Here is a 22,565-nt window from a genome sequence, read left to right on the forward strand (position 1 = left end):
GGTGTCCCAGGTGGCAGGTGCCGCTCTGTTCTGCCCGCTGTCCACCAGATGCATCAAGGACAGGAGTGGGGGGGGAGGGGGGGGTGCTGCGGTGTTCCGGCACATCCCCTGCCAGAGTTACCGGCACAAGCCCCATCACCTCCTCCTCCCTCGGGATGCGCAATGGCCCTCGAGGGTCCAAGCGGAGATATCATCTGAGGCTCCCCCGCCACCTGGCGTTTCCAGTCCTGGAGGCCTGCTCTGGTCTCACCGAGAGTCTGCATGCACACGGTCATGGAACACAGGGAGTGGACCATCTCCGTCCGTCTGGGACTGCGCCACATCACCCAATGACTCTCACCCAGTGCCACCACCTTCAGGGTTTGTGTCACATCAGCCAGTGACTGCGCCATCTCCCTCTGGGACTGGGCCACCTCTCTCTGTATCTGCGCCACATCGGCCAGCCTGGCAATGCCGCCGATGTTCCCAGCCATGACCTGTGTGACCGGACCACGCTCAGGAATGCCGCTGCAATATCTGGCACATGGTTGCCTGTGAGGTGGCAGCCCTGTCCTGGGCCTCGGTTAACGCCGCCACAGAATGCCCCAGGCCTTGGACATGCTGATCCAGAGGCAAAATCATCGCTCCCAATGCCTCCACTTCAGATGCCACCCGTGCGGTATTGGCCTGGGTGGCACTGATGGTCAGCATCACCTCCTGCTCCAGCATGCGGTTGGACCCCTCCAACTGCGCCTGCAGATCTGGATGCTCGCCTCATATAGTCCCTGGCTAAGCGACGGCATCTCCACAATCGATGGGACTGCCCATTGCAGAAGCCCGAAACCCATCTGCATGGCAGGTAGTTCCTGGGAACAGCCCACCCCCTTGGGTGTTCCAACCTCCACCTGCTGTACCAGAGCAGCTGTGTGGTACGCACTAGATAGTGTCCCAGGAGCCTCTTCACTAACATGCCCAACCGAGGTGAAAATGTCTCTGGGATGGTTGAGGGTGTTGGAGACAGCTGTTATGGGAAGTCAGTGTCATCCTCAGACTTGTGTCGACGCCACGGTGGCAGCAAAGAGAGCAGCTCCACGCTTCACTGACGCTGAACTGGAGACCCCTAGGGACGCGATAAAGGAGAGGCGGAAGAACCTGTACCCCGGCCCGGGAAGGAGGCTGCCAGCTGCCGCCATTCATCGTGCCTGGACGCAGGTGAGAGAGGTGGTCAGCGCCGTGGGGAAAACCATACATACCGGCCAGCAGTACTGGAAGAAACTGCACTACCTCCTCAGGACGGCCTGGGTGAGTAGGCAGCACTGTGCCCCTGGCACTCACCTGCATCCCACACACCCGTAACCCCAAACCCCCAACTGAAGGGCGGTGGTATCCTGGCCACTGAGGCCACCAGCTAACCACCCCCTGGGCTGCATGCATCGGACTGTCATGCAGCCCAGAGTGAGGGTAGCTGGTGGCCTCAGTGGCCAAGGCACCCGGCCATGGCGGCCAGTATGAGTGCCGACATGTGGTGCAAGGTGGGGGTTCCACCGCCCTTCTATGTTGGGGGGGTGTCGGGTTACACGGGATGAGGGTGTGTGGGACGCTGGTTAGTGCCAGGGGCACAGTACTGCCTACTCACCCTGGCTGCCCTGAGCAGATCATGCAGTTTCTCCGGCATTGCTGGCTGGTCCGTATGGTGTTGCCCACGGCGCTGACCGCCTCTCTCACCTGCGCCCAGGCACGACAAATGGCGGCAGCTGGCAGCCTCCTTCCCGGGCCAGTTTCCTCCGCCGCTCCTCCACCGTGTCCCAGAGGGTCTCCAGGTCGGCGTCGGTGAAGCGTGGAGCTGCTCTCCTTGCTGCCATCTTGTTGGCTGGGGTGGTGTGTGTAGGGAGTGCAGTGTGTATATGCGGCTGCAGCTTGTCAGCCTCCTGAGTGTCAATCACAAAGTTGGCGAACCACGCCCCACTTCTCATTGGAATCAGTTGTGTTGTGTTCCACCTGGCATAGGTGCTAGCCCCTTAACAGTAGCTGAATCGGTCCTGGTGTGGCACCGGTTTTGCTGTTGTGGAACACCACGAATCCTGCACTGACGTCAACACTGAGTCTCAGAAATGGAGAATCCACCCAAAATATTTTATTTTTCATAATTCATATTAATTGCCCATTCCACGTGTCATTGTTTCAGAACAGCATTGGTAAAGCTTGAAAGCACATTGATTAACTGCCTGCAGTCTTAGGTAGGAAGTTGCCAGGTGAGGGGGAAAAAACACCAAAATGTAAGGGAGAAAGTATAAAAAGAGGATCTCACCACAGGAGAATAAATATATTGCATGAAAGCTACTTGACTAAGGCATTACAATTGATAAAACTCGTTGACTGCTTAGATTCTGGTTGTATACACACATAAACTATAGAATTGCAGTAAGATTTCCAGAGTTGTTGATCATTTAAACTGCCCTGTGACATATAGTGAAGTTGACAAGTATGCTGTCAGTCCCATTGATGCAAAACACAGTCCTTGTTGTGTTAATTTTGAATGATAGGCCTCTCAGCGGTATCCACATAACTTGTTTTAAAGAGCTTAACAAATCTTGTTGGCTTTTTGTTGTGTAGGAATTTTTAATTTTAATTTTACTGCTTCTCACAGTAGTTAGTGAATTGTAGACATTATAAATCAGAGCAGATACAGAGTTATATTCTGTTTATTTTCTTCTTTTCTGTGATTTTACACTGAGAAAAAGGTGAGAGAATAAAACTCTTTTCTGTTGGACATCACAGCCAGATTTTGTCCTCTGGTCACTGCGTGTTATTGATATCAATAAACAACCAGGAAGATTTCTTAACTCGTCTATTTCTTATGATACCTTAAACTTTCTCTCCTACTTTTTGTGTAAGCGTCAACACTCCTAATTCAGAAACAGAAGAACGATGCAGAGTAATTGTCCATAAAACCCAACACCATTCTTAGAAGGCTAGGCCTTGCAGTGATGTTTTTCTGTTTCCTGCCATCCTCCGACATCTCTGAGTGTGTGAGACTGACATTTTACAGCCAAATTAAAGATAGTTTTCTGCTGGTTGAGGCGGCAGAAACATATTTGACATTAGGCCTCATACAGATGATAAAAGGAAACCAGACTGGTGTTGGAATGCAGGGTAACAAAGCCACCTATTCTTAAATAAGATTCAACACTTGCTACTGTCTGAGCAGTAGTTTCAAAGCGCAACAGCATTACAGTTACATTCATACCTCCAAGTAACTACTCCCCAGTTGTGCGGAGGTATCATCAAATTAGTCAATGTGACACTTAATACCTCTACAATATCACTGTGCTCTGCGAATCGCTTGTTATACTTCCTATGACTATGGAGACCAAATTAACCCAATTATTACCTTCCTGTTACAAATTCCCAATTACAACAAATGTCATATACTCATCTGCCGCCTAAGGCAGGTGTCATGATGACATTTGTTTCAAATGCCAAGTTTGAGTAAAGCAAGGAAAATACGGTGGCCTTGGTACCCAGCTATTTTGTCTCAGCCCTACCCACGACTAAGATGTTTATCTTTTCATGCAACAGGCAACCTGTTTTTGCACTATATTGGATTTCTGCTGAATTTTGATTTTTGACCATTTGTTTTCTTTTAAAGCTTTCGGGGTCAAAAACATTTGGTCAATGATGGCCCAAACAATTCCCTATTAGGTCACCTCTCAGGTATATCACAAGCAGGAATAAAAAATAATTCACAAAATTAACTATAACAATGAAAGTAAAGACGTATACAGCCAGTTGGAGTACTTAATTTAGTTTTTACATTAATTAGCAAGAAAACTCAATGTGGGGATTTCCCAGGATTCTTACACTGGGTCCCACATACTTTTATGAATAAATTAACTTCCGCGAATCCAAACTTCACTGTCTATGAACTGGAGTGAGCACACACCGTCCTTGCTGAACTATATTGGTCCCCCAGTCTCCCAACGACTCATCTTTAGAATTCCCATCACCTCTCTCTATCTCTGCGGACTCCCCCAGCCCTATAATTTGCACATCCTCCCTTCCTACGCCAGCATTGGTAGCCATACCTTCTGTTGCCTACGCCCTCTCTCTGTTCCTTTAAGACACTTCTTCAAACCAACCTCAAGGCTCCTAAAATGTTTCTTTGGTTCAGCATCTATTTTCTTCCCTTACACTTTAGTGAAACACCTCAGGATACCTTTGTGTGTGAAAGGTAGAGTAGCGATTTTGTAAGTACAAACTGTTGAAAGGTTCTTAGGCGTATGAAAGTTTGAAATGAAAACAATTGACAGTTAAAGGTAGAGTAGCGATTTTGGTTTGAAATGTTATCATTGCAGAAAATACATGATTTGCAGAAATCAAAAGCCAAAATGAAACAGAGAAAGCGGTCTTGAGTGAGATCATAGTAGATATCACCAAAGTGATGAAATTAAATCATGAAATCAGGAAATTACTTTTGAAATTATTGATGAGGCAAATATTCTAATTGATTTTATTAAAACCAATGGTGTGAAATTGTAGCATGTGAAAGCAATGACAGGTTCATATTGAATTTGGCTTTGCTTAATTTTTTTAAAAACAATTTTATTGAGGTATTTTTTGGCATTTTTAAACAGCTACAGATAACAGAAATGTGCAAACATCAATATAAAACCAATACTTCAATCAAACCATACTGCACATGCCCGCTCCTCTCCCCTAGACACTACCCGCCTATTTATTCCTCCTACTCCCGCCCCCCCCCCCCCCCCCCCTCTGCTGACGTTCACTCTCCCGCGAAGAAGTCGATGAATGGTTGCCACCTCTGGGCGAACCCCAGTACAGATGTACAGATCCCCTCAAGGCGAACTTAATTTTTTCCATACCCAGAAAACTTGACATGTCCGAACGCCATAGTTCAGTCTTCGGGGGTTTTGAGTCCCTCCATGCCAGCAGTATTGGCCGCCGGGCTGTTAGGGAAGCAAAGGCCAGAACAGCTGCCTCTTTCTCCCCCTGGATTCCCGGGTCTTCCGAAACCACGAAAATTGCCACCCCTGGACTCATCACCACCCTTGTTTTCAGCACCTGGGACATGACCCTCGCAAATCCCTCCCAGTACCCCCTAAGCTTAGAACATGCCCAAAACATGTGAACATGGTTCGCTGGTCCTCCCGCGCATCTAGCGCACTTGTCCTCTACCCCAAAGAATTTGCTCATCCGAGCTACCGTCATGTGGGCCCGGCGAACGACCTTAAATTGAATCAGGCCTGGCACATGTTGCGGTTAAGTTTACCCTACTCAGAGCTTCCGCCCACAGTCATCCTCCATCTCCCTGCCAAACTCCTCCACCCATTTGAGTTTCAGTTCCTCCGTCTGGGACTCTTCTCCCTTCATGAGCACCTTGTAGATATCCGAGACTCTACCCTCTCCTCCTTCTCCTCTAGAGACTATTCTGTCCTGGATCCCTATTGGCGGGAGGCGTGGGAAGGATGGGACCTGTCTGCTTACAAAGTCCCACATCTGTAAGTACCTAAAGTCATTTCCCCTTACCAGCCCAAATTTCTCCTCCAAGCCCCTCAAACTCGCAAAGCTCCCCTCCAGGAACATATCGCCCACCCTCCCCACCCCCGCCCGCCGCCATGTTCGAAACCCTCCATCCATGTTCCCGGGGGCGAATCGATGGTTATCACATATTGGAGCCCAGAAAGACGCCCCCCCCCCACCACATGCCTCCTCCACTGGCCCCATATCCGCAGGGCCGCCCCCACTACTGGGCTGGTGGAGTACCTGGCCGGCGACAGCAGTAGGGGAGCCGTGACCAGGGCTGCCAAACTGATGCCCCTGCACGAAGCCGTCTCCACTCGCTCCCAGACAGACCCCGTACCCACCATCCACTTCCTTATCATGGCTATGTTAGCCGCCCAGTAATAGTTGATCAGACTCGGCATTGCCAGTCCCCCCTCGCTGAGGCTCCTTTCAAGCATCGCCTTCTTCACCCGCGGGGATTTTCCCGCCCAGACAAAGCTCATGATGATTTTGCCAGTCCTTTTGAAGAAGGACCATGGGATAAAGATCGGGAGGCACTGGAAGATGAACATAAATCTAGGGAGGCTTGTCATCTTTACAGTCTGCACCCTCCCCTCCAGTGACAGCAGGAGTGCATCCTATCTCCGAAACTCCCTCTTCATTTGTTCCACCACCCTAGTCAAATTTAACTTATGCAACCTGCCCCAGTCTCGTGCCATCTGTATGCCCAAGTACCGGAAACGTTCCTCCACCAGCCTAAATGGCAGCTCCTTCAGTCTATTCTCCTGGCCCCTTGTCTGCACCACAAACATCTCACTCTTGGCCATATTTAATTTGTACCCTGAAAACCGGCCGAACTGCCTCAATGTTTCCAGTATATTTTCCCTCCCGGCCAGTGGGTCCGACACGTACAGGAGCAGGTCGTCCGCATAGAGAGAGACCCTATGTTCCACACCCCCCCCCCCCCCCCCCAACCCCCCTCCCTCCCCCCCCTAGTCATTCCCTTCCACCCCTTTGCAGCTCTCAATGCCAACGGCTCTATGGCCAGCGTGAACAGCAACGGGGAGAGTGGGCACCCCTGTCTGGTCCCGCGGTGTAGTCTGAAATAATCTGGCATTATCCTGTTCATCCTAACGCTAGCTTTTGGGGCCTGGTACAATAGTTTGACCCAATTAACCAGTCCCTCCCCGAACCCAAACCGCCCAAGCACCTCCCACAAATAGCCCCACTCCACCCGGTCGAAGGCCTTCTCAGCGTCCATTGCCTCCGCTACCTCCACCTCCTTACCCGTCGGGGGCATCATGATCACATTAAGCAATCTTCTCAAGTTAGCTGTCAGCTGCCTGCCTTTCACAAACCCTGTCTGATCGTCTCCAATCACCTCCGGTACGCAGTCCTCAATTCTAATCGCCAGGAGCTTGGCATCTACATTGATCAGGGACATTGGCCTGTATGACCTGCAGGATTCCGGGTCCTTGTCCCGCTTCTGTATCAGCAAGATGGTGGCTTGCGACATCGTCGGTGGCAGGGTCCCTCTGTCTCTTGCCTCATTAAAAACCCTTGTCAGGACCGGTCCCACTATCTCCGAGAACTTCTTGCAAAACTCTACTGGGTATCCATCCGACCCCGGGGCTTTCCCCGACTGCATAGCCTTTAGGCCCCCAATTGCCTCCTCCGCCCTAATCAGGGCCCCCAGCCCGTCCACTAGTCTCCTGCCTACTTTTGGAAAGGTTAGTCCATCCAGGAACCTTTTCATCTCCTCCAGCTCTTCCAGGGGTTCGGAAGTGTACAGCTTACTATAGAAGTCCCGAAATACCTTATTCAATCCTGCCTGGTCCTCCACTCTGCTCCCCTCCCCATCAACCACTCTACTTATTTCCCTGGCCGCCTCCCTCTTCCTGAGTTGCTGCGCTAGCAATCTGCTGGCCTTCTCCCTAAGCCCAAGGCTTTGCTTAATTAAGATGTCCATTTGTTATGGTCAGTTTCTTCCTTGGTTGAAATACAGGACAAAAGATTTTCATATGAATCTATTTATGTTAATATCATACAGCAGAGATTTGACCCACAAGATTATTATGGGGCCAAGATTTACGAACTTTGATCTCTCCTAAGATTTCCTTTCAATTAGGAGCTCTTTTATATTTAGGAACTCTTCCTCCGGGTGCTCCGGTTTCCTCCCACTAGTCCCAAAAGATGTGCTGTTAGGTAATTTGGACATTCTGAATTCTCCCTCTGTGTACCCAAACAGGTGCTGGAATGTGGTGACTAGGGGCTTTTCACAGTAACTTCATTGTAATGTAAGCCTACTTGTGACAATAAAGATTATTATTATTACTGTCTCTAAGGAGGAAGGTAATGGGTTTATACTCGATTCCAACAATATGGTTACATCATGTAGGCTTTAGTGCAGTACTGAAGGAGTGTTGTATTCTTAGAGATGCCATTTTACAGATGAGACATTAATAAAGGCCTCATCTCCCAGACCAGTAAAAGAGTAAAAGATCCCACAGCACCACTTGAAGATGAACAAAGAAGTCCCTAGCCAACATTCATCAATCAATCAATCAATACATTACAATGTCAGCCATGACTCAGTTGGTAACACTTTCGCTTCTCAGTCAAAAAGTTATGGAGTGAAGTTTCACTCTGGAGACTTGAGCACAAACATCTAGGCTGGCACTTCAGTCCAATACTGAAGGAGTGCTACATTTTCAGTAGTGCCATCTTTCCAATGAGGTGTTAAACCGAGGCCCATCCGCTCTTTCAGTTGGACACAAACGATCCCATGACACTATTGTTGAAGAAGAGCATCGTTGCTATTTTTGGTATCCTGACCAAATAATGTTACCTAGTCATTTATTGTGTTTGCTGTTTTTCTGCGTTCAAACTGGCTGCCTTGTTTGCCAAAAACAGCAGTGTGTACATTGTAGAAGTAATTCATTGCTGCAAATGGCACTATATATGCAAGTTAATTCTTTCTTTCTTCCTTTCACTGTGTATGTTTTTACTTTCTCCAGGTTTCTGGGAGTTGTCCTTGAATATTGGGTTTTTGAGTGTTGACATGTACATGTCCATTATATTTTGCCAGGTGTTATCTGCTTGATGGTTGCCATCATGTACTGGTTTGGCTGGGAGATGGGAGCAGTCGAAGCCATCTCTCTGTCCATCCTGGTAGGCTCCTCTGTGGATTATTGTGTCCATCTCGTTGAGGGTTACCTGCTGGCAGGAGAAAACCTTCCAATAGCTGACACTGACGTAAGTAGAATTTTCTTTAATGCTAAAGTACAACTTCCCGGCATCAAACACTGTAGATTGCGACTGTTTCAAGTTGATGCCAGTTCCACATACATACTATAAGTTGTTGGAAAAAGTAATAATTGCATTAATTCTGAGAAAACATAAGTTTGAAATGTTTCCAGAATTATGAGTTGGGGTCAATTAGTTGTAATATGTGGGAGGTCTTGTTGCCCAGTAGGTAGTGTCCCTGAGCCAGACGTTCCAGGTTCAAGTCCCACTCCAGGACTTGATAACAAAGGGAGGCTTGGTCATAACACAGCTAAACAGGTTAAGTATCAACTTGTAAATTGTTCCAACATACATCAATGGCAGGCGGTAAGAGGAGGAAAGATTCCTGGTTCTCCATAAGATGGAGCATGCAACCTGCAAAAGGCAAGAGCAAACCACTGCAGTACTTTGCCAAGCATAACCATGGACCAACATGAAGTCCAACAACCTCTCAGGGCATGGTAATTGAAGAGATAGAGAGTTGTACTGTCATAATTTTTATTCTGACTAATTCTATTGATCCTAATTATAATGAATTTCATGCACTTACTAAAACTCATAGTTGGATCCAATAGAAGTGTCATTCTTCAAAATAGTCAGTGGTCATTAAACAGATATCATCACTCGAGGCAGAGAGTAACAATAATTATCCTATTCTAGCCACATTCATAAGCCCAAAAGGTTAGTACGAGTGAAATGGCGCACCCTACCCATCTGACTCCATCCACAGAGAGTCCCCAAGGCTGTAATTGCCCTTGTGAGGAGCAAGTCAAAGGGCGGGATTCTCCCATCCCGCGGCAGAGTGTCCACGCCGTCGTAAACGCCGTCGCGCTTTACGACTGCGTGAACGGGCCGCTCCCACGACTAATTCTGGCCCCTACAGGGGGCCAGCACGACGCTGGAGTGGTTCGCGCCACTCCAGCGGCAGATCCCGGTGCGAACTGTGCGCCGCGGGATCCGCGCATGCGCAGTTGCGCTGCGCCAATGAGGACATGCACAGTGGCACTGGCGCCAACGCGCGCATGCGCAGTGGCCTCCTTCAACGCGCCGGCCCTGACGCAACATGGCGCAGAACTACAGGGGCCGGCGTGTAGGAAAGGAGGCCCCCAGCCACAGAGGCCGGCCAGCTGATCGGTGGGCCCCGATTGCGGGCTAGGCCACATCGAAGGCCCCCCCCCCCCCCCAGGGTCGGATCCCCCCTCCCCCTCCAAAGGCCGGCACCCGACCCTTACACACCGAGGATCCACCGGCCCAGAGCAGGTTAGAACGCCGCCGGCAGGACTCGGCTCTTTTCTTACAGCCGCTCGGCCCATCCGAGCCAGAGAATCGGCAGGCCGGCCACGTAGAGCGGCCCGGGATCGGGGCTGCGCCAACCACACCGGCGCCAATGGCACCGATTCTCCGCTCTGCGGAGAATCGCGTGCCGGCGTCGGGGCGGCATGGCGCGATTCGCGCAGCCCGCCGCCGATTCTCCGACCCAGCACGGGGTCGGAGAATCCCGCCCAAGGTTCCAAACCTTACAAGGGGAACTGTAAAACAGCACACCTGTTTCTGGTGGATTCCACCAATGAAATTCAATGCCAAGATGTAGATGTTAACGGACATGAAGCATGGGCTTTAAAAACATGTAGGCTGTTTAGAAAGGGAAGAATTGCTCCAATAGGGTAGAGAGAGTATTTTGTATCCAGTGTAAACACGATTGAGTTGAGTAAATTAACGAACGTGTAGGATGTACCGAAGAGAAATGGACAATAGAACTGGAGGTGAGAGGTTATTTCCATCTAAGTTGTTGTGAAACTAAGTAAATGGGAATATATGTGAAAAATGCATGTTGAAGAATTATAGAAAACATTTAACTTATCTGATCAATGGCTATACACTTGAGAAATTTAAACGCAATCTTACACTTGGTTGAATTATCACTTAATGTCATTGTCACCAACTGCGCACATCAATTGAGAATCATTTGAAAGCTTGAGTCCCTTAATGTGTATTTGCTATCAATCGATAGCACAAATACTTGCTGAGATTAACAACTGCACCATGAATGCTAGTTACAATCCTTGTCATATAAACCACTTTTATAAACAGTGAGGGGTCCTGGAGAAATGGAGTTCAAATGGATGTCTTGTGCCTGTCATTCTCACCTGTTGTTCATTTTATTTCTCATGGCTGTATCTGTTGGACGTCTGTTTGTCTCAATTTGTAACCATTGCTCCAAATAAAGTGATTCAATGTCAGGCTTCTTATGCCAAAAGAGAGTCTCAACAGTAACCCCACAGCTGTCAGCAGCATGATAAGCGAGACCCCCTTTAAATCATACGTTTTACCCAGGCTTTAGTCGCCTACTCCAGTATGTCTGCCTTTGTGTCAATTTCTGCATGATTGCACTCCCAAGAAGCACCCTGTTACGGACCATTATCTTATGTACATCCACAGTTGGATGTAAAGCAGCTTTAGGGGTATTTTGGATAAAAATACTCTTGGATACATCTCATCCAGTCCTGGTGCCTTGTCAACTATCAGGACCAACAGTGTATTCACAAGACTTCATCATTATCAATTTTAAATACTTTTGGGCACAAAACCTCCTCATCTGTCACCATGTCCTGGGCGGTGTTACGACACGCTGGGCAAGTGCAAGGTGAATTCCAGCCCCACTCCTCCCGGAGACACAACACCAGTGAATTAACCAATAATTCTTATAAAAATTCCCAAAGTCTTTGGCCTTTGGCTGCCCAATAATTCCAGTCAGTAGGCTTGTAAGTTTAAACACAATTACTGCTTATTTATACCAAGAACTACCATGTAATATGCAGTAAATATAACTGTATAACAAGCTAATACCTACTACCCACTTTAACTGTCCCACCCTCTACCCACAAGACAGGCAAAAAAGAAAAAATAATAAGGATGAAGGTGGTTCTTTAGCATGCTTTTCTCACAGCAGGCTGTCTGTTTAAAGTCCCTGGTTTTCAGTTGGTAATGGTCTTCTTTGCAGAGCCATTCATTCAGAGTCCTTCTAGTTTAGAAAAGTGCAGTACTCACAGGCAGCAGGCTTTCTGGAGAAACACTTTACTTATTATCAAACTTGACCTTCAGCTTCGAGGTTTGCATTCAGGCCTCTGTCTTTCAGGAGAGAGAGTTGGTCAGTCCTGGACTCTGCCTATACATAGGTTCATTCATGCTCTCTGCCAGTTCAGAATCACAGCTTTTGTGGAGAAAAACGAAGAGGTGAGGTTAGCAGGTCCTTTTCTGAGGCTGCCAAGATCAAAACTGAAATCAAACTCAACCCTTGGAGCTCTGAAAAACATTCCGATGGGATCAGATACAATCACCACCTGCTATTGGGCAGAGCACAGCCTTTTGGGCCAATTCATTGGCCACCAGCCAAATCAATCAAACCGAGTTCCAGCCAATCTCTGACATTGGTGCCGGTCAATCTACAACGCCAGTATAAACCAGCACAGACTAGCACAGTGATCTCTCCTGCAGCTGAAATCCTGGCACTAAAGTCCCCCAGAAGGAAGATCTTTTCTTTATTTGGCATAGCAGTGAGAACTTCATCAAGGTCAACATACAACTTTTCCCCAATATCTTCATTGGAATCAGGGTCAGGGCATAAGCACTAACGACATTGACATATTGGTTACGTCGGAGCAGTCGGCTAGTAGTCAAGAGACTTACATTGATACATTTTGGGAGTTTTGACAGTTCATCCAAGATCCTATTGCAGATGGCAAAACCAACTCAATATACACAAAGGTTGCTGTCACCCTTCCCTGTCCAGTAGGTGTTTGTTCCTTTTTTGCCCCTCCTAAGAAAGGTGGGCCTGACTGAGGGTGGTGACATCAATTTGGAATAAAATCTGGATAAAAGCAAGTCTCAGTAATGGTAACCTTGAAACTACTGGATTGTTGTAATATCCAACTGGTTCATTAATGTCTTTTAGGGAAGGTAAATTGTCACCCTCGCCTGTTCTGGCCTATATGTGACTCCAGACTCTCAGAAATATGGTTGGTACAGTTAAGTTAAGCCCTCTAAACTGGCCTTACAAGCCATTCAATAGTATTCAAAAAGGCAGATCACCATCTTCACAAGGGCAATTAGGGATGGACAATAAACACCCATAACCTGTGAAGCAATAGAAAATACTTAGATAAGAGTGCAACCAGGCAAGGGTGATCCCACTCAACTTGACAATGAAGAAATAAAATTGGAAAAGGATAATGTGGCCAAATGTGTCAATGGCTACAAAAAAGTCAGAAGGTTGATTAGATGTTGGGTGCAAATCTTCCATTTATAAACTAAGTGCTCCTGCCAGTGGGAAAATTGGGATGGGGTTCCACTGACACTAGGAGTGGGATTCCCTCACCTTTAGCATGCTAAAATATGCATAGTGTATAACATGCTGGCCAGCCCTGCACTTAGTAATTTTAGGATGCCATTTTTAATGGGCACCCCAATCCCAGCATCCAGAAATATGCCCCCTCAAAGAAAGGGTGATCCCCGCTGACAAGGGGAGCACCCCGAACCCCCAAACAAAGAGGGGCATCCTCCATCCCACCACTGAAATAATGAGTCACCCCTCCCACACCATGCACGCATGAGTGTGACCTGACACACACACACCCCCCTCCCCTTCAGCACCTGCCTTTTGCATTGCTAACAGTGCACTACCCCCTGACACCTTGGCACTGACACCTGACAGTGACACCTTGGCCTAGTGCGTTGGACTCCGAGGAGGGTCAAGGAGGTACATCCATTGCCCATGTGGCCCTTTGCTGCTTCGAGGCTACAGAGGGGAAACCATCCAATGGTCCTGGGGGTTGGGTGGGCTCAGGCTGGTGACAAGGGGTTGATCTCGGGACTATCCCTCCGGCTGGGGTGTCCCATGGCTGAACTGCCCCTTCTAGCCTTGGGCAACCTGAAGATCACTCTTGGCATGGCTATTGCAGGCAGCTCTCTGATCCAAATCATCATCCTAGTCTATGTATTGTGAAAACTTTGACGTTGCCAGCTCACTTTGAACTGCTCTGCTTGACAGTTGAGGAGCAGATCAAACAGTTCATTGAAGCTACAAGCCTGAAGGCCTCAAGTACTTTCCTTTTCTTCACATCTGTTCATTCAGCCCCATGCTTTTAACACTGTGTGGTGGTATGTATTAGGGGTAATGTGGTACCTGTGAAGCCGAGAGGCTATTGGCTGACAGGTCCCGGGTCCTGGTTGGATCTGCCGACTTCTGGCTCTGCCCTGAAGGCAGAGTATAAGAGCTCGAGCTTCTCCCCGCAGCCTCATTCTGTTGCTGAGCTGCTGGGGACAAGTCTCGCTTAATAAAGCCTAGATAGACTTCATCGCTTCTCGTCTCGCGTAAGTCATTGTGCGGTACAATTTATTAAGCGAGCTTAAAAGACTATGGAGCTCCGGATCGCCCCGGAGTGCCTGCAGATCAGCCCCCATGCAGCGAACTCGGCGGCCGTATTCAAACACTGGCTAGCATGCTTCGAAGGCTACCTGCAAAGGGCCCCCGGCCGGATCACGGAAGAGCAGAAAATGCAGGTCCTGCATTCGAGGGTAAGCCCGGAAATTTACTCACTAATAGAAGACGCAGAGGATTTCCCGACGGCGCTCGCATTGCTGAAGGGCATCTATGTTCGGCCCTTAAACCAGGTCTACGCGCGCCACCAACTCTCGACGAGACGGCAAATTCCCGGAGAATCACTCGAGGAATTCTACGGCGCGCTGCTGATTTTGGGACGAGGCTGCAACTGCCCGCCGGTGAACGCGATCGAACACACGGACCTGCTAATTCGTGACGCATCTCTTTTAGAAAGAGAGTCGCTAGGACTCTCAGAGGCACGGGCCCTTGCGGCCTCCCTTGATGTGGCTTCCCAAAACACCCGCGCCTACGGCCCCGACCGCGCGGCAGCCCCTTGGAGCCCGCTGCTATTTTTGGGAACAGGCGAAACACCCCCGGCAGCGCTGCCCGGCCCGCGCAGCTACTTGTAAAAGCTGCGGCAAAAGGGGCCATTACGCGGCAGTGTGCTGGTCCCAGGGGGTCGCTGCAATCCCCGGAGAAGAACGAGGACAGCACATCCCAAACACCCCCCAACCCCCCCCCCCCCCAACGCCCCATGTGCGACCCGCGGGCGGCGCCATTTTGGGTCCCGGGCACCACGAGGGAAGAATGGGCGCCGCCATCTTGTGACCCCCCCCAGCCACGTGCGATTCATGGGGGCGGCCATTTTGTCCACCCCCGACCACGTGTGAACCATGGGGCGGCCATTTTGTCCACCCCCCGGCCGCGTGCGATTCATGGACGCCACCATCTTGGTTGACAACAAAGGACCCCAGCATCGACGGCTCCTCGGGGTCCAAAGAAGACGCCGCGACACTACAACCACGACTGGCTTCGGTGACACTGGATCAATCGCGGCCCCAGACGCTCCAGACGACGACAACAACGGTGCTGGTCAACGGATACGAGACGCCATGCCTGATCGACTCCGGGAGCACTGAAAGTTTTATTCACCCAGACACGGTAAGACGCTGTTTTCTGACCATCCATCCAAACACACAAAAGATTTCCCTAGCTGCAGGATCCCACTCAGTGGAGATCAAAGGGTTCTGCATCGCAAACCTAACGGTGCAAGGGAGGGAGTTCAAGAACTACAGGCTCTACGTCCTGCCCCAACTCTGCGCGCCCACATTACTGGGATTAGACTTCCAGTGTAACCTTCAGACCCTAACATTCCAATTCGGCGGCCCAATACCCCCACTCACTATCTGCGGCCTCGCAACCCTCAAGGTTGAACCGCCGTCCTTGTTTGCAAACCTCACCCCGGATTGCAAACCCGTCGCCACTAGGAGCAGACGGTACAGCGCCCAGGACCGGACATTTATCCGGTCTGAAGTCCAGCGGTTGCTGAAGGAAGGCATAATCCAGGCCAGCAATAGTCCCTGGAGAGCCCAGGTGGTAGTCGTAAAGACCGGGGAGAAGCAAAGGATGGTCGTAGACTATAGTCAGACCATCAACAGGTACACGCAGCTAGATGCGTACCCTCTCCCCCGCATATCCGACATGGTCAATCGGATTGCTCAGTATAAGGTCTTTTCCACCGTGGACCTCAAGTCCGCCTACCACCAGCTCCCCATCCGCCCAGGTGACCGCAAGTACACCGCCTTCGAGGCAGACAGGCGGCTATACCACTTCCTAAGGGTCCCATTTGGCGTCACGAACGGGGTCTCGGTCTTCCAGCGGGAGATGGACCGAATGATTGACCAGCACGGGTTGCAGGCCACATTCCCGTATCTCGACAACGTAACCATCTGTGACCACGATCAGCAGGACCACGACGCCAACCTCCAAAAGTTCCTTCAGACCGCAAAAACCCTGAACCTCACATATAACGAGGAAAAATGCGTTTTTAGCACAAACCGTTTGGCCATCCTGGGATACGTAGTGCGCAATGGAGTAATAGGCCCCTACCCCGAACGCATGCGCCCCCTTATGGAATTTCCCCTCCCCCACTGCTCCAAAGCCCTGAAACGTTGCCTGGGCTTCTTTTCATATTACGCCCAGTGGGTCCCCCAGTACGCAGACAAGGCCCGCCCGCTAATCCAGTCAACTACCTTCCCCCTGTCGACAGAGGCTCGCCAGGCCTTCAGCCGCATCAAAGCGGACATCGCAAAGGCCACGATGCGCGCCATCGACGAGTCCCTCCCCTTCCAGGTCGAGAGCGACGCATCCGATGTAGCTCTGGCGGCTACCCTTAACCAAGCGGGCAGACCCATGGCCTTTTTCTCCCGGTCCCTCCACGCCTCAGAAATCCGCCACTCCTCAGTGGAAAAGGAAGCCCAAGCCATAGTGGAAGCTGTGCGACATTGGAGGCATTACCTGGCCGGCAGGAGATTCACTCTCCTCACCGACCAACGGTCGGTAGCCTTTATGTTCGATAATGCACAGCGGGGCAAAATTAAGAATGACAAGATCTTAAGGTGGAGGATCGAGCTCTCCACCTTTAACTATGAGATCTTGTATCGTCCCGGAAAGCTGAACGAGCCGTCCGATGCCCTGTCCTGCGGCACATTTGCCAACGCACAAATAGACCGCCTCCAAGCCCTCCATGAAGACCTCTGCCACCTGGGGGTCACCCGATTCTACCATTTTATAAAGTCCCGCAACCTCCCCTACTCTGTGGAGGAGGTCCGTACAGTCACCAGGAACTGCCACATCTGCGCAGAGTGCAAACCGCACTTTTTCAGGCCGGATAGAGCGCACCTGATTAAGGCTTCCCGCCCCTTTGAACGCCTCAGTTTGGATTTCAAAGGGCCCCTCCCCTCCACCGACCGCAACGCATACTTCCTGAACGTGGTGGACGAGTACTCCCGTTTCCCCTTTGCCATCCCCTGCCCCGACATGACAGAGGCCACAGTCATTAAAGCCCTTGACACCATATTCATACTGTTCGGTTTCCCTGCGTATATCCATAGCGACAGGGGGTCCTCCTTCATGAGCGACGAGCTGCGCCAGTTCCTGCTCAGCAAGGGCATAGCCTCGAGCAGGACGACCAGCTACAACCCCCGGGGGAACGGGCAAGTAGAGAGGGAGAACGGCACGGTCTGGAAGACCATCCTACTGGCCCTACGGTCCAGGGATCTCCCAGTTTCCCGGTGGCAGGAGGTCCTCCCGGATGCTCTCCACTCCATCCGGTCGCTGCTGTGTACCACCACTAACCAAACGCCTCATGAGCGCCTCCTTGTCTTCCCCAGGAAGTCCTCCTCCGGAACGTCGCTGCTGACCTGGCTGGCAGCCCCAGGACCCATCTTGCTCCGGAAACATGTGTGGGCGCACAAATCGGACCCGTTGGTCGAGAGGGTCCACCTACTCCACGCGAACTCGCAGTACGCCTATGTGGCGTACCCCGACGGCCGACAGGACACGGTCTCCCTGCGGGACCTGGCGCCCGCCGGCAACACACACACACCCCCGACACCGATCACCCCCTCCCTGCCACCGGCGCACCCCGCGACCGCCCCCTTCCCGGGGGGATCGGTCCTCCTCCCGTGCCCGCCCAGGAGTAAAACAGGAACAAACAGCGAAACTCTCCCGGAGACGACAACGCCCGAGCAAGCACCTGCACCACCACTGGGGCTGAGGCGATCGACGAGGAAGACCAGACCGCCCGCTCGACTCGTGGAATCCGCGTGACACCAAGAAAAAGCAAGAATGTTGTTGTAACAAAACAAAAAAAAAATTTTGCCCGTATTGTAAATAGTTCTCACAAACTTGTACATAGCCCAGTGTAGGGCTAAAGCTGTATTAACACAGTCCGAAATTTGTTCCAGGGCCAGCCTTGTGAACCCCTACCACCATGCGAACCACCACCCCGCCGGGTTCCTTTTTAACAATGGGTGAATGTGGTGGTATGTATAAGGGGTAATGTGGTACCTGTGAAGCCGAGAGGCTATTGGCTGACAGGTCCCGGGTCCTGGTTGGATCTGCCGACTTCTGGCTCTGCCCTGAAGGCAGAGTATAAGAGCTCGAGCTTCTCCCCGCAGCCTCATTCTGTTGCTGAGCTGCTGGGGACAAGTCTCGCTTAATAAAGCCTAGATAGACTTCATCGCTTCTCGTCTCGCGTAAGTCATTGTGCGCTACACACTGCAGCTTTTTGTTGTTTCTGAGCCTTCCTAGACTGCTCACAACCCTTGAAATCCCCTGAGAGCCATGGTCCAGTACTTTTAACTAACCTTTGATTGACAGCTTAATGGTTTATACACAGCAGGCAGGAGCTTTGTTTATTTATCTTTCCCTTCATGGTTAAATGCATCTGTAGTACCCCCTATTGAGCCTAACCACAGTGTTTATAAGCATCCTTGTTCTGAATGACAGCTGCAGGCAACTTCAACTATGCTAAATGCTTTCAGTTCCTCTTTTCTAACTGCAGGATTAGGGTTAAGGATTCGGGTTTAGGATTTGCAGTTTCAGTGGAGGTAGGAAAATCCCAGCCCTCATCTGTGACTTTGATTGGGGGCATTTTGTTCTTCAGCCTTCAAGATCTTTGTGCCATATCTGTTCTGGCACTCAATTTTAATCACTTCACCACTGACAGCCATACTTTCAGCTGCCTAACCTTAGCCCAAAACTCTGGAGTTCTCTCCCTAAATCTCCCTCTTTTAAAAAAAAAAACTCCCTAAAACCAATCTTTTTGACAACCTTTCAGTCACCCACCCTTATATCTCCTTATGCAGCTTGCGTTTTTTATTGACAGTGCCTTGGGACATTTTACTACAGAAAGAAAGGGAAGGAAGAGATGGGATGGTTTATTTGCAAGGACAGAGGACCCAAGGGTTGCCTTTTGAGACGGTGATGATGACAGAAAATTTGTATGGGAACTTCCGGTTGCGGCGATGCACTGCTAAGCCGCACGTTTCCGCAGCTCCCGTTCTAACGGACTTTTGGGCTCTTTTCGGGAGCCCCAACGGAAATTTTTTCAGACCAAACCCAGTGTGGGGTGACGAAGGAAGGTGCCCCCCCGGGTGTGTATGGAAAGGATCGGTGGTAGTGGCCAGATTGCGAAGGATCCTTTGGAGCAGCGGCAGAGAATAGAAGGGAGAAGCAAGATGGCAGCGGATGGAGCCCAGACGACATGGGGCCCGGACCAGCAGGAATTCCTCCGACGGTGTGTGGAGGAACTAAAGAAGGAGGTGCTGGCGCCGATGCTATTGGCAATCGATGGACTGAAGGAAACACAAAAGGTCTAGGCGATAGAGCTCCGTGGAGTGAAGGCAAAGGCAGCCGAAAATGAGGATGAGATACAGGGCCTGGTGGTAAAAACGGAGACGCATGAGGCGCTACATAAGAGGTGTATCGAAAGGTTGGAAGCCCTGGAGAACAGCTCGAGGAGGAAGAACCTACGGATTCTAGGTCTCCCCGAAGGAACAAAGGGAGCTGATGTTGGGGCTTATGTGAGCACGATGCTCCATACGCTAATGGGAGCTGAGGCCCCAACGGGCCCCCTGGAGGTGGAAGGAGCGCACCGGGTCCTTGGGAGAAGACCAAAGTCGGGTGAAATACCAAGGGCGATAGTGGTGAGATTTCACCGCTTCACGGACAGAGAGGCTGTTCTGAGCTGGGCCAAGAAGGTACGGAGTAGCAAGTGGGAGAACGCGGTGATACGAGTGTATCAGGACTGGAGTGCGGAGGTGGCGAGAAGGAGGGTTCAAGGCGGTGCTTCACAGGAAGAAAATAAAATTTGGGATGCTGCAGCCGGCGTGATTGTGGGTCACGCATCAGGGCAAGCACTACTACTTCGAAACGGCGGATGAGGCATGGACCTTCATCCAAGAAGAGAAACTGGACTAGAACTGAGAGTTTGATGTTGGGGGGGGAAACAACGAGGTTGTGGTACAGAAATGTAAATTGGGAAATGGGAGGTTTATTATATAGTAACGTTGGACAGGAAATTTCTCTCCCCTTGATGGGGGGACACGAAGAAATGTGGGCGCTGGTGGAAAAAGGGACAGAGAGGGGGGATTGGGAATAAGGGAGCTGCCAAATAGGGGGCGGGGCCGATAGGAAAGCGCGGGGTTTTTTCCCACGCTATGGAGATGATGGCGGGAAGATAGGTGCAGGAAGGAAGAGAGCCCCACACGCAGGGGGGTCAAAGAGAGAACGGGGGAAGCCGGGGTCAGCTAGAGTTAGCTGACTTTCGGAAGCATTATGGGGGGAGTAACCATGCTAGATGGGGATCTAGTGGGGGGGGGGGGGGGGACCAACTGGGTTGCTGCTGCTGAGTGCAAGGGGGAGCTGGCAAGAGAAGTGGTGGTCGGGACGGGAAGTCGCCGCCTGGGGGACAGGTGGGTGCGCGGGACCGGGACGGGGGGCTGGCCCAGAAAAGGGGATGGCTAGTCGGCTGGGGGGGGGGGGGGGGGCGAGTGGACCCCCAATCCGGCTGATCACGTGGAATGTGAGAGGCCTAAATGGGCTGATTAAGAAGGCCCGGGTGTTCGCGCACTTAAAAAGACTGAAGGCGGACGTAGTCATGCTCCAGGAGACGCACCTGAAGGTGGCGGATCAGGTTAGGTTAAGAAAAGGATGGGTGGGACAGGTATTCCACTCAGGGTTGGACGCGAAAAACAGGGGGGCGGCGATACTGGTGGGGAAACGGGTGGCGTTCGAGGCTAAGAATATAGTGATGGATAACGGGGGCAGATATGTGATGGTGAGTGGTAGATTGCAGGGAGAGGCGGTCGTGCTGGTAAATGTATATGCCCCGAACTGGGATACGCGGGATTTATGAAGCGGATGCTGGGACGTATCCCGGACCTGGAGGTGGGAAGCCTGGTAATGGGGGGGGACTTTAATACTGTGCTGGATCCAGGGCTAGACCGGTCTAGATCCAGGACCAGAAGAAGGCCGGCAGCGGCCAAGGTGCTTAGGGGATTTATGGATCAAATGGGGGGAATGGATCCGTGGAGGTTTGCTATGCCGTCGGCCAAAGAGTTCTCCTTTTTCTCCCATGTCCACAAGGTATACTCCCGGATAGATTTCTTTGTTTTGAGTAGGGCACTGATCTCGAAGGTGGCAGGAACGGAGTACTCGGCCATAGCCGTTTCAGACCATGCCCCGCACTGGGTGGATCTGGAACTAGGAGAGGAGAGGGAGCAGCGCCCACTCTGGCGACTGGATGTGGGACTATTGGCGGATGAGGGGGTCTGTGGAAGGGTGCGGGGGTGTATTGAGCGATACCTGGAGGTCAATGACGATGGTGAGGTCCAGGTGGGGGTAGTATGGGAAGCATTGAAGGCGGTGGTTAGGGGAGAGCTGATCTCCATTAGAGCCCACAAGGAGAAACAAGAGGGCAAAGAAAGGGAGAAATTAGTGGGGGAGATTTTCAGGGTGGATAAAAGATATGCGGAGGCCCCAGACGAAGGACTATATAGAGAAAGGCGAAGAGTTCAGACGGAGTTTGACCTGCTGACCACAGGAAAGGCAGAGGCACAGTGGAGGAAGGCACAGGGGATGAGATATGAGTATGGGGAAAAGGCGAGCCGGCTGCTGGCCCACCAACTTCGTAAGAGGATAGCGGCGAGAGAGATTGGGGGAGTTAGGGATGAAACGGGAACTATGGAGCAGAGAGCAGGGAAGGTAAATGAGGTGTTTAAGACCTTTTATGAGAGGCTATATAAGTCCCAACCCCCGGAGGGAAAAGAGGGAATGCTACATTTTCTGGACCAACTAAGGTTCCCGAGGGTGGAGGAGCAGGAGGTGGCAGGCCTGGGGGCGCCAATTGAGGTGGACGAGGTGACTAAGGGACTGGGGAACATGCAGGCAGGGAAGGCCCCGGGACCAGACGGGTTTCCGGTGGAATTCTACAGGAAATATGTGGACCTGTTGGCCCCGCTGTTGGCGAGAACCTTTAACGAGGCCAGGGAAGGGGGGAATGCTACCGCCGACAATGTCGGAGGCGACGATATCATTAATCCTGAAGCGGGATAAAGATCCGCTGCAATGCGGGTCATATAGGCCTATCTTACTCCTAAATGTAGACGCCAAACTGCTGGCAAAAATGCTGACGCCAAGGATAGAGGATTGCGTCCCAGGGGTGGTGCATGAAGACCAGACAGGTTTTGTCAAGGGGAGACAACTGAATGTCAACGTTCGACGGCTGCTGTGGGTGATGATGACGCCCCCAGCAGAGGGGGAGGCAGAGATAGTGGCGGCGATGGATGCAGAGAAGGCATTCGATAGGGTGGAGTGGGAGTACTTGTGAGAG

At 51.0% G+C, this 22,565-nt stretch overlaps 1 protein-coding gene across 4 annotated transcripts in view; it reads left to right on the top strand.

The window, feature by feature from the left end:
• disp3 (dispatched RND transporter family member 3) overlaps positions 1-22,565 on the top strand; it is an 876,012-nt gene that overhangs the window by 847,670 nt on the left and 5,777 nt on the right. For all 4 annotated transcript variants that reach the window (XM_072478461.1, XM_072478460.1, XM_072478462.1 and 1 more), the window contains one exon: positions 8,591-8,757. In XM_072478461.1, the coding sequence (XP_072334562.1) occupies positions 8,591-8,757 (167 nt within the window). The remainder of the gene's footprint in view (positions 1-8,590; positions 8,758-22,565) is intronic.

Source organism: Scyliorhinus torazame, chromosome 16 (genome assembly GCF_047496885.1).
Source record: "Scyliorhinus torazame isolate Kashiwa2021f chromosome 16, sScyTor2.1, whole genome shotgun sequence".
NCBI lineage: Eukaryota > Metazoa > Chordata > Chondrichthyes > Carcharhiniformes > Scyliorhinidae > Scyliorhinus > Scyliorhinus torazame.